At 38.7% G+C, this 12,944-nt stretch overlaps 1 protein-coding gene across 1 annotated transcript in view; it reads left to right on the top strand.

Moving 5' to 3' along the window:
- The window catches only part of mutyh (mutY DNA glycosylase), a gene marked incomplete at its 3' end in the record, with an annotated part of 37,131 nt that extends 24,477 nt beyond the window's left edge, over nucleotides 1–12,654 (top strand). The window contains exons 7-13 of the mRNA XM_010768361.1: nucleotides 9,731–9,864; nucleotides 10,385–10,424; nucleotides 10,510–10,583; nucleotides 10,939–10,980; nucleotides 11,069–11,140; nucleotides 11,900–12,013; nucleotides 12,557–12,654. Of these exons, the coding sequence (XP_010766663.1) occupies nucleotides 9,731–9,864; nucleotides 10,385–10,424; nucleotides 10,510–10,583; nucleotides 10,939–10,980; nucleotides 11,069–11,140; nucleotides 11,900–12,013; nucleotides 12,557–12,654 (574 nt within the window). The remainder of the gene's footprint in view (nucleotides 1–9,730; nucleotides 9,865–10,384; nucleotides 10,425–10,509; nucleotides 10,584–10,938; nucleotides 10,981–11,068; nucleotides 11,141–11,899; nucleotides 12,014–12,556) is intronic.
- Between the last annotated feature and the right edge of the window lie 290 nt (nucleotides 12,655–12,944).

Raw genomic sequence — 12,944 nt, 5'->3', positions numbered from 1 at the left:
TGCCACAGCTACAAATGATTAAAAGATGTTCCAACACTTATAAATAATAAAGACCTTCACACGAGTAACATTTAATTCAATTGTCCAGATATTTACATGCAGTAGTCCTCTTTAGCAATGTCAGAATTAGAATACCTTTATTAGTCCCACGGAGGGGACATTTACATTGCTACAGCAGAAAAGAGCCAAAGACAGCTTAATGTTACCTGAAGCATGCATACAACACATATATTACAGATAAAACAAATATTATATGAAAAAAAAGTTACACAATTTACAAAATACACATCCTGTAACAGTTCTGAGGATTTAGCAGGTATATTGCACATATTAACGGCATACATATATATATATATTGCACATATTGGGCATAGTTGGTTGGTATTTAACAACAAGAGGTGTTATAGTCCAGACCAGAAGCAGTCAGAAAAAGCCTTTCCTTGGTCTTGTTGGGCGTCACTACAGCTTGTTGAGTCCAGAGACTGACAGACTGACTGATGAACTCCCTCTCCTCTGAATGGCCCTGTGGCGGACACTGCCAAACACTTACTGAGGCAAGGTAATGGAGTGAAAACAGATCAGACAGGCTGTGTTGTTCTGCCAACCATGATCCATTTAACACACAACATTCAGCCTTAGGACGATTTCCTTCTTAATAGGTCTTCTTAGTGGCCGAAACAATCGCTGTTCAATTAATGTATCGTTATTTTTGGATAAACTGGAATGCAATCAAAAGGCCTGTACATCTTTGAATTTTATTTCAATTATTTCTCCTTGCACTGTGGGACTGCAATTAGGCTCTCTGCTTAGTATTTTTTTGTTGACCTTTTACAATTTAAGTATTTACAATCACTTTTCAAACCATTTAATTTCAACCCAAAATATATATTTGTCAATATTTATAATAACAAACAACGTGCAAGTTCCTAGGTGTGAATTCTAAAACCGTTAACACACTTATGACACAAACACTATAACAAATGTATTTTATTTTTGTACTTTTATAGTGAGAGGTCAGAGTTGCAACTCATTTCGTTTTTACCAGGTCAAACCCTGGCGTTAACATAGTGTTTGCCCTTTGTGTTCCAGTTGCAGATCAGGTTTTGTTGTATTAAGTTTGTTTTCTGGTGTTTAAAAAATGGAAAGCACCTTCCTAATCATCAGTAGATAATTTGTTTAAACATAACTTAGAATCAGTAATATTTTTGTATATCAATTTGACACTGATTAATTTTGTATTGTATAATAATTCTCATGTAAAATGTGTATTATTGTTTTACACATTTGAAATAAATCAAATCAATCTAATTTAAATGTGCATAGACACCTTTGTGATCAAAAACAGCAACAACAAAAAAAGGCTGCACTGATCAAACACTCATCTCCTGGTGAGAGTGGAAAACTAACTGAACGGAAGGATGTTTAAAACAAATAGAAATATCTATTAATTTTTCATGTATGCTGAAGGAAGGGCTGTTTACGCAGCTAAAGCAGGATTATAAATGGTTTCTATGGCAACCACCATCATAAAGTGTGGGTTTAGTGTATGGTTGTTAAACTTTTGGGAAAATGTCAAGACAATTATGGGTAATTTCTTTGTTTACCAGTTGTTGTTTAAATAAGGAGCAGGAAGATAATGAAGCTTTTACATTCACCAAATCTCTGCTCCTCTCTTTCCTCAACAAGAAAACATGAACTCTTTACTGTAGCTAAAGGTGTACCTGAATACTGACAAGAAAAAGAGCTATGTCCTTGTCTTTTTAGACGTTTGCTTTTAAGGTATTCAAGATGTGCATTGGCTTGTAGATAAAGGAAAACATGCTTTGCACAAATAGTTTTTATATGGTAAATGGTTATGTTATTATAATATTATAATTATATATAAATTATGCCAAATATAGTTGTAATATTGCTTAACAGACACTGATACGTTATTTATTTATTTATTTGGCAGGGACATTGCACATTAATGAACAATTAAAACATGAAATATGCCAAGTGTAAATATGCCGGATTTAGCTTTGAGCTACTTTCAATCCGCAGTCCCACACATGAAGAAAATGAAAATTACAAACATAGCAGTACAAATACATAAAATGCAAGAAAAGTGCAAGAGTAAGAGCAGAATACCCAAGTATTTAGGACACATCTTAATAAGTTGCCTTCAGCATTTAACTGAGTTAATTTGCATTACGACCGATACTCTCTTGACTTCCAGACACAGTTTAAGAAGTATTTGGATTTAAATTGTCATTTATCCAAGTGCACATAGGAGAAGGCGCTCTCTGTTAAAATCCATGAGGAAGAGTGGAGAGATATTTGATGACATGATAAATCAATTCAGCCTGCAATTGTACCGAAGTAATAGAGTTTAAAATGATTTAAACATGTACATTACCATTTGGTTCTTACAGTACATTAACATGACAGCAGACGCTCAATGCTGGGTATTTTATTTATCAGTTGTTTGTTTTGTTAAATCTGCGACGTACATGTTAACCGTGAATACATGATCCAGTATAGAGCAAATAAACATTGAGCTTAAATACATTTCAGTCAGGACCATTTCCGCCAAATAGACTTTATTTACTTTTTTCAATAGGTTATTTGGTGGTATTGGTCCATTATGGGAGTTCTTGCCTTTCAACATGCTCACTTGAAATCCTGAGTCCGAGAGAGCACCTCTTCACCTTTCCAGGTACCCACCTGGAAAAGCTTAAGGCAGGAAAAGCAGAAGCAAGAGACCCTCATACTGTATGCTACAGATAGGATCAGGCATCGATGACATCAAAAGCGACATTGATTGCAGATGAGGATAAGTAGTGTGAAGGCTAAAGCAGCCCTTTATGAAATGTACCATGATGCATAGAGGGAATCAGCTTTTCTATTGGCTGATGGAGCTGACCTTGACTCCTTGACCTACCTGAACTCATGCATGTTCAATTCCTGAGTTTGGTTACTACAGCTTTTCAGAGAAGTAAGCACCTTTCTAGCCAAGGTTAAAAACCTTTCTTTTTAATGCAGCCTATCCTGAGATCCTTTAACCGTGCCTTATCATTGCACTTTTAGTTGCAGCCAGTATTTTATCGCTTTTATGAATTGTCTTTTTTTGTTTTGTTTTTTGATTATTATCTGTTAAATGCCTGTGAAGCACTTTGAATTGCCTCTGTGTCTTCAAAATGTGCTATGCAAATAAACTAACCTTGAACCTTGAACCTTAAGCAGGGCAGAGCTGTGCAACATTTGGGAGCAGAAGACATCCACACCTAAAATTGGTTTCTATTAAAGCAAAGAAAATCACAGCTCATGCCACCGCTGCAAGTCCCCTGAACCTGTTGTTAGCACGCCGGAGCCCGTAGAGTCCAGCCGAGTGACCTGAAGCGATGATGAGTTCCTCCTCTGAGCAGCCCTGGGGCGCACCCAGACAAACAGCTCTCTATACCAGCGTAATGAGGCAGAAGCAGGAGGGACAGGAGCTGGCTTTTAGACCCACTGGGACCCCCTTTTGTCCTTCTGTTATGTTGTTCGTGTCAGAAGGCAAACTTTTCATATTTATCCGGCCAAAAACCCATGTCATGCTGTGTGTGTGTGTGGCAAAGAATGAAATAGTGCAGTGTAATCTGGAGGAGAAGTTAAGCTGTAACAGAGGGGGGTCATATTTCTTTTTTTATTATCTCAGTTGGATATGTCGAGTCACATTTTATGTGCATTCTTTGTCACTGTTTAATCTCCTGGAGGTTACAGACAGACATGTTACCTTTGTGAAACATGCTGTCTCGAGCGGCTTCCTCTCACCTGCTACCACAAGTTACCCAATCGTTAGTGATGAAGTTTTAATACAATGATAAATTCTAACTTAATGAATGTAAAACTTGATTTTGTAGCTTTGTGTACAGATTTGGGGACGACCAGAATTACATTTGAAGGGTTGTTGTATATTAATAGCACCTGTTAGCAAATCCGTAACAAGTTCATTGGATAAGCCACGATAACTTACACAAATATTGACTTGCTCTGTTGAACACTCACTCAATTGTACTCACCTTTTTATTCATAAGTTTTCGTCCAAGCTCTCTGTTACTCTTTTTACTGACATTAATGGGTAAGGCCACAGGTAGCAAGAGAATACAAACTGAAAATGAACGGTTGCAGTAATGTTTTTTTCACGAAGGATCACTTTCTGCTTTTTAATTATGTCCACATAATATCCGTTCAAAATACCGGTAGTCTTATAAAAGGAGCCTCGTTAGCATTACTTACCACATTTAATGTCAGTGATAAAAATGTAAAAGCAGCAGGTCTGGTTTACGTCTCCCTTCTCCTCACCTTGTTAGTTACCTTCATTTGAATTCAAAATCTTCTGTGTGTCCCTGCGGGCGTCACTTCATGCTGCCTTAACACAAGAGTAATAAGAAGCGAGAATTCATTCATACCCACTGCAATTAGTTTACTTAATTTGCCCATGAAATTATGCAGCGTCCTTGTTCTTTGTGTTTAGCACTAAAGAGTGACATTTCGTTGCAATATGCTCTTTCTGAATAAAAAGCCTAGTTGCGCATTCTATGGTATGTGTGGATTACTACGTCTAAAAATGCATTGCATAAATTAGCAATGTGCATCCTACCTGGAAAAAAGCTAACACGCTTTACAAAATGCACTCCGTCTGTGACAAACTAATTACACTTGTGTTTATTTAACGTGAATACTTGTGTTTGGAGAAATATAAGGAGAAACAGTCTATCCTGGCTTGAGAACATGTAAAGTACCTATTATTATAGAATCACATGAGAAAATACATTGCAAACGGTTGAACAGAAGTGAGCTCAGAAGGAAAGCATAATTAAACTCTCATAAATGATGTTGCCAGAAACTAGTGGCCATTAGAGGAATTGCATCTTCAGGCTTCTGCCATGCAGCCTCATGTATTTTTTTTACCATTGTCTAAGACACTAATTTAATGATTTGAGAGGCGGGCCTTGTGTTGTGGCTGTTGCAGATTCCTTCTTAGAGATACATGATTCTAAGTAAGTAGTTTTCACTCGTTTAAATGTTGGTATCAACTTTACCACAGGTATCATGGTTTATGTTAAGCTAAAGTTCAGTTCTCTTTTGTTAGTTGCCTAGCAACATAGACAAAAGCAAAGTGTATCAATGATGGGGGCGTTTTCAAAGGTCTGCTCTTTTCAATCTCCGCCTTTCGCTTTTTCTGATCAGAGCCTTAGAAAGACCACCGTAGTAGCTTTGTGAACTGCAAAAATGTATGAATCTCATTTTTCTTTCATTATTAGTCTTTCATTTGGGCAGATAATACGTTATGAAAATCCTTGTATAAAGTATTCGTATCCTGACAGTTTCTGTAATTATCCCAGATGACTGACAAACACATCAAAACATAAGCAGCAGGGTCCAGCTCTTTCTCACTGTGTCTCTGACTTTGAAAACTTATTTTCATGTCTTGCTGTTAAGCCATCTGCCATCCAGCCTGTGAGGCATCTAAGGTTAGTTAGGCATCTACTACCTCAACCCCATCTCTTTTTGTGAGTTTTTCCTCTTCCTTTTCCTATCCCTACCTCTCTGCTCTATTACTCTAAATAATACATCAAGGACACACAACACTTGTAAACATCAAACCACCCTACCTGCCCCACACATTCTTTACCTCACACTAGGGCTGAACGTTAGTGCCCCCTATGGCTGGTACAGAAAAACACCAGCAAGCTCTGTGCACGTCCTTCACCTCCTCTCTCTGTTCTTTTACTCATGAGTGCCTGTCAGAGTGTTCTTGCAGAAGACAGAAGCTCTGAGCTTCAGCCAGAAAGTCATTGCATGAATACCACATCAGCCATATAGGGGAAAAGTCCCTTTTTAAGCTGCACTAAATCACTTCCTGTCATCTTAAAACCCTGGCATTACTTGAGTTATCTCAAACACTTCATTTTCTCTACAAATAAAGATCATCCTTATATTCTTTCTCAAAGAATATCAGATATTTTATTGTATTAACATGCGTTTGCCAAATCACATTTGTTTGAGTGTGTCTCTCAGAATACTTGCAAAAATGTCTGCACACAAAATGAAATTGTAGACTGCTAGGTGCCTGATACAGTACAACCTGTTCTGTAATAAGAACTGGAGCACTGCTTCCTTCAAAAACCAACAGATTGGGAATAAAACGCTGAGTAAGACTGGAGCGAAACATTTTGAATGTTTTCTGGGTCCTTCACAACTAAAAATAAAATTGTTCTATTCTGGCTTATTAAATGATTAGCTCCCACAAACATATAAAATGACGACAAATTCAAAGATATTGGAAACATTTTTCAGCATTATTTAAACTTATGTGTGTAACCATGGAGGCTGCATGCAACTTTAATGCAATCACATTCAATATAAACAACGGAAGCATTGACCATTATATTGAATTCCCTGCTACACCTTTGCTAGTTCCAAATACAAGTTATCGGTATAAAGGGAAACATTTTATCCATAGGTTATTCAAAGTCCTCAGAGACCTCGGGGGTTCCCAGTACTCTGAGGGCAAACACTAAAGTGCAAAGGAGAGTTTGTTTAGATATCATTCATGTGTTTCCACTAGAGGTATAAAGTATGTTTCCAGACACAATGTTTTTAGAGATACCTATAAGCTTCCACCCATATTCCCTTGGGTCCACCAAAAAAACACAGACAATGTAAACAGACAAATCCAAATATGAAGGAAATGTGAAATGACTACAATAAAGTAATTGGTCCTATTTACTGATAATGAGTTGTCTGTCTTTGCCCTTTGTCCAAGGCCAGTTCTACAAATGCTCATGTCACATGTATACCCTCCACAAACAGTATAGATTCATATAAATGCATTATTCATATCTAGGTGGGGTGACAATATAAGAGAATCTCCAAGGAAAAGTTGAGACGAGATTTGAGCTCAGGTCAGCAGGGGACTTCAGAAGAAGTGTATTTAATGAGTCCTCTGTGGTTCCTTTGGAGCCTTTAGTCAGCCCCAATAAACAAATAACACCTTAACCAATTCCCACTGCAACTCTGTTATTTATTTTATTTGTTCACTGAGTGTATGTTCTCTTTTCCAGACAGTTACGCATGCTGTAGTCTCCTGTGTTTTACTAACAAGTTCAAATCTGTGCTTGGCAGTGTTGCCCATTCAGCTCCATGCCGCTCGAACCACACACAGCTCAGAAGAATTAAATGAATATTTGCTGCTCTTCATTTAATATGCTTTTTAAACAAATCTAAAGTGTTTAATATTAATCACATTTCAATGGATGTCTCTTTCTAATTCAGTATTGTCGAACAAGACGATTTATCTGGTGTGTTAACAGGAGACACACACACTAAGTGTTTGTGTCCACGTTGAGTGGTTCAATAATCTGAGGCCAATTACCTGTAATTAAGTATACTTACATTACACCTGTTGACACGTATCCTAAGGAACTGAATGTGTTGTAATGTTACATTTGAACACATTTACACTGAACTTCTCTGCTATAATGGGTTGAGTATGTAAGTAATGTACATGTACATGTAATGTAATGTTTGATAAATGCAATTTCATACTAAACGCCATGGATTTTTTTAAATGCTTTTTGTTTGTTGCATTTTCAGTAATATCAATTTGAAGTTCAATTTGAAGCTTTTTCACCATCCTAAAAAACTGAACACTGCAAAAGAACACTGTGTTGCAGAACATTAGTCTCAGTTTGAACAAGATGAGCTGAAGGACTCAAATGACTTAATCTGATGCAAGAAAATGAACCCAGCACATACTCCTGAAGAGTCCTGAGATGTCTGCTTGACTAGGCATCACACAGACACAATACAGCCAGAATGAACCTTGTGTAAGACTTTGACGCACACACACACACACACACAAAATTGTTAATTATCCGGGATTTAGCTTACTGTGTCAGTCTTTTTGGGGTTTTCCCTTTCCTGTAGTGAGTGACATGGGTTTTAGCACGTAGATGGACTGCACTTTTTGAACATAAAAGCAGGTAAATATGTCACACTAGAGGCACAAAATACAAAAATAAAAAATTCAAATATGAAATAGAAAATGAGCATTATATATTGTCTTTAAAGAGCAAGTTGTAGGTTTTTTTTTTTATACTACATTTATGCTTAACCTTGCCTGAAAATTACAATTAAAAATGTTAATGCAGGATTTGATATGTTTTACAAGACATAAGGGCAGGAATTCAGAGAAAAAGGAGCCGTTTTGAGCTCTGCTACTAAAAACTGCTTTTTTTTAACGTCATACGTCAAACGCGTCATATTACGTCACATGGGGGAGTTAACTTTCTCGGACTCGTTCTCTGCCCAATCCGCGGTAGTAGTTTGTAGTTGGTTTGAGCGGTTGTTTTTTAGTGAGCTGGTATTTTTTCGGTAATTTTACATTGCATTTCACCATTTGTAATCATGGTGAGCTTGTGTTTGTGCAGGTTGCACAAACTCAAGCCTGTCAGGACATCGAGTCCACAGTTTCCCTCACGGGGAAAGGACCGGAGCTAGCGTTCGTTCCTGGGTGCGTTGTGCATCCACCTCCCTGCAGCACATACTCCGTCTCCACAGCTTTATCAGGAAACCGTATTACTTCTCTCTCCCCCCCTTCGCTGCTCTCTCTCCCCCCTCCGGTACACGGCACCGTAAGACGTAGTGTGGAGTTGCATTAGGTAACGCTGTGGTGGCTGTACTGCTCCAGCCGTCTCCTTTGTGTTTGTTTGTTTCCCCCTGTCTGTGTTGTTTGCTGTTTGCGTGGTGGCTGTCCCTCCTGGCTCCCGGCTCAACCTCCACTCACCTGCTGCAATCAGCTGTGCACCCTCCCCGACTACACACCTGCTTTCCATCAAGCCATTTACAACGTGTATCAACGGAGGCTCCACAACCTTTCTCCGCCAGATCGTCAAGTATCAGCCGTATCTCGCGTCTCCCCTCCGGTACACAGCACCGTAGTGTGGAGTTACATTAGGTAACGTGAGATACGGCTGATACTTGCGCATTAGTTTCTGTTAAGGATCAGTATCAACAGTCCTGTCAGTAACGTTACTATATTATCAATACTACTTTAGTTATAGCCTGATATATGATTGCTAACTTTACAATGTTGTGATGTGACTGACGTTAGCTAACATNGTGTGTGTGTGTGTGTGTGTGTGTGTGTGTGTGTGTGTGTGTGTGTGTGTCTGTCTGTCCTGGTATTGTGTCCGGGTCAGATTGACCCCGAACCTCTTATGAAGGACATACACTGAACAAAAATATAAACGCAACACTTTTGTTTTTTCTCCCATTTTTGTGGCCCATGGTGGTGGTGGGGTTATGGTATGGGCAGGCGTATGTTATGGACGAACACAGGCCACTCGATTCACAACATTACCCTAACCCTAGCCCTAACCCTAACCCTAACCCTCACACCAGATACTGACTGGTTTTCGGACCCCCCCAGACCCCCCCAATAAAGCAAAAATGCACTGCTGTATTTCCAATCACATTTTGGCTCACATATATATTGAACCAAATAGTGAAATTAAACTATTCCCTTGGGGGTCCTGGAGTGAGTTTCAAAGGGTCTGTTCAGAACATCTATTCTTTTGACGTTTCCTCTCTGCATATTTGAACAACTCTGGGATTTGTATCAATATCTCATTTAACATCAGTGTAATCTACCTTGTTGTTAAAAGTCTGATTTGACTGAATTATGTTTTTGGTCTTCCAGAGAAATCCACAGACCCCTCCTCTCCTCGGTCCACGTTCCACACGTTCCCTGACCCTGCAGATGTTGAGCGGCTGCGCTCTCAGCTGCTCTGCTGGTACGACCAGGAGCAGAGAGAGCTGCCCTGGAGGACTCTGGTAAAGAGACACCTTCTTTCACTGGTGGACAAGAAATGTAGTATTTTAGTTCACAAAGTTCATGTATATGGTTATTGTTGTATCATTAAGACCCTGGGAAGAGCTGTGGTCAGTTTGGTTCAGACATGTGTTTACTTAACGTCCATGAAAGCTGCTTTTTTTATTTTCACCATATTGCTTTTATCATTGAGGTTACTTGATTGTGTATTTCTTGTCTCCGTTTTTATCTTAAACTTAAATCAATATGCAAAATACTCCAAATACCATCTGTTAAATGTCCTCAATTCAAAAGCATTATTTGACTTTTTCACTTGAATTATTATTATAAAATGTTGTGAGATTTTTAAATGTCCTTTTCTGTTATGCCATGGCTTTATACAATTATTCATTCAATATAATATTCTACGAATCCCAAATATTGCAAAAACGATCCTTATATCAAGCTACAGTACCCAGCCTTTGCACATGTAAAACAAATCTGACTTATTTAACTGACTCCCTTCTTGTTTGTCTCCAACAGGCAGTGACGGAGTCAGACCTCAACATCAGGACATATGCAGGTAACAAGAGGATTCCTGTCAAAATGACACATCTTACACTGCTGCTGACACGGGTTATAAATCAGATTTGTCTCTTTCTTTTCAGTGTGGGTTTCAGAAATCATGCTGCAACAGACCCAAGTTGCTACAGTAATAAACTACTACAACAAATGGATGAAGGTAGGCGTCTTCAAGCTGTTTATGACATTAGAGTCCTAGTGATATATTTACCCTGTGCCTCACTGGGGACAAGTGTGGCATGTTTTTTTAATCTTTTCCTTGTTTCCACTAGCGTTATCGCTGCTTTATCATGTGTATATTCAAATATGGTTGCATTCTTGTCGTATGCTAGACTGAACAAATAATCCCAATTAGGAAGAGCATTTTTCACTCTTCTTAAGTAGGAATCAATATTGTTGCTAACCAGTGACACAAGATCAACTTTTGAAGTGAAGCACACATGTTATATGTATTACTGTGATGTACATTGCATGCATTATTTGTAATTTTACCTCTTGCTTTGATTGTGTTCCAGCGGTGGCCCACGGTGCAGGATCTTGCAACTGCTACTCTAGAGGTGATTACTAAAGCAGTCCCTGAAACTGAAGGGATTTTTGAAATGTCTTGATTTGAATTGAAATGTAATAATTTCCTTTTATTTGTAGGAAGTGAACCAGATGTGGGCGGGTCTTGGCTACTACTCCAGAGGAAGACGGCTGCATGAAGGAGCTCAAAAGGTCTGTGTTGTGTTTTTTATATCAAACATTTCTGTGACAAGTCTCAGCATCATAGTCTAAAACAGGGGTGTCCAAACTCTGGCCCGGGGGCCAAATGCAGCCCGCGGACCATTTTGAATTGGCCCTCAGCAAATTCTGAAAGTATAATGGAGTATGGCCCACAAATGAAACTTGTGCTTGTCTTGTATTTTACTTGTTTAAGATATATGTAAACAAATATTACAAAGTATTCATGTGTTAATAAGCCAACTTTTAGAATAAATTCAGTCAATTAAGTTTGAAAACATTTTCTAAAAGATCTTAGTTGATGAGAAAAAAGACCCAACAACTTATTTACCTAACAAGCTTGAAATAGACCCTTCCTATTTCCCCTTATTATAAGCAATCTGAGGCTTCTGTTTTAAGGGATGAGCTGCTAACAAAATAAATGAAACCCTATGGAGAGCTGGGATCTAGGCTGTTTTTTCTTAAAGCAGATTAAAGTATCAAGCATAATTTACTTACATTTGATTGATTTTGCTAAGTTATAATTTAACTTACGAGGCAATACACCTCACCTCTAGTGAGCGGCCCAGATCTTCTTATATTTTTCTGTGTGCCCTTCGGTGAAAAAAGTTTGGACACCCCTGGTCTAAAACATTCTGCATTCAGTCTAAACTTAGTGTAAATATTTATAAATAGGCATACTCTTAAAGTTGCAGGTCATAATTACTCTGTATGAAATATTGAATGTTGTTCATTGTCTCTCCTTGTTGTTAGGTGGTGTCAGAGCTGAAGGGCCAGATGCCTCGCACCGTGGACAGTCTGCTGAAGCAGCTTCCTGGAGTGGGGCGCTACACCGCTGCAGCCGTGGGCTCGATAGCACTGGGTCAGGTGTGCTTCAGACACGCCTACTTTTTCCTATTTATTGTAATAGTTTACAACTGTGTCACCTTGAGTCTGTTAGAGCATGATTTCTGAAATCCACACTTAAAAAAGGGTAGAAAACGGTCTTAAAGTCTTTCACCAGATGTGTAATTTCCTCACAAATGATCTTAACTGCATTCCTGATGTTGAGATCTGACTCTAAAAAACAGTCAGTAAAGTCAGGATGGTTTTTCCTGGAAAAACAGGAGAGACTTTAAATCTTAAAACATTGTATTATTATATTCCAACCTAAAAAGTCAAATACTGTTGGATGTAATTGGTTAGGAAGTAGAAAAAATAGTATTTTGAAAGTGTTGCCTAGCCCTAGTATAGTTACCTGTGGCTATGTGATTCCTGTTTTTGGTTGTTTTGATTTTAGGATATATAGAGAAACAAAACAAGAAATTCAAAACTCTAATGAAACCATGAAATAAGGTAGTCCAAAGCAAACTTTTAATTGTGTTACTGCCTCGTTTATCACTGATGACTGAAAATATCTCTGTTGCCTAGGTAACCGGAGCAGTGGATGGCAACTTGATTCGGGTGCTGTGTCGCCTGCGGGCCGTCGGCGCTGACAGCACCAGTTCTGCAGTGACAGAGGCTCTCTGGTGAGTGTGATGGAAACTTCTGAAGCAATGGAGACTCAGAGAGACACGGGGAGAGCAGGAACTCTGATGGCAAACACTGACGGTTTATTTGGAGCTTCGGCCGGAGAATTCACAAAACATGTCCTGCAGCCACGAGGTGTCATAGCGGTTGCCAAACCAATTCTGAAGATCTCTCGGAGAATAATCAACATTGTGCATAACAAGATAAAGCACTATAACCTCTATCAGCTAACGCCAACAGGCAGGAACAGGGAGACAAAACACTGAGAGCAAAGCACCCAAGGCTACAG

The sequence above is a fragment of the Notothenia coriiceps genome, unplaced genomic scaffold (genome assembly GCF_000735185.1).
Source record: "Notothenia coriiceps isolate Sejong01 unplaced genomic scaffold, NC01 NC01_scaffold00005579, whole genome shotgun sequence".
NCBI lineage: Eukaryota > Metazoa > Chordata > Actinopteri > Perciformes > Nototheniidae > Notothenia > Notothenia coriiceps.
This window is presented reverse-complemented; position numbering and strand designations above follow the sequence as displayed.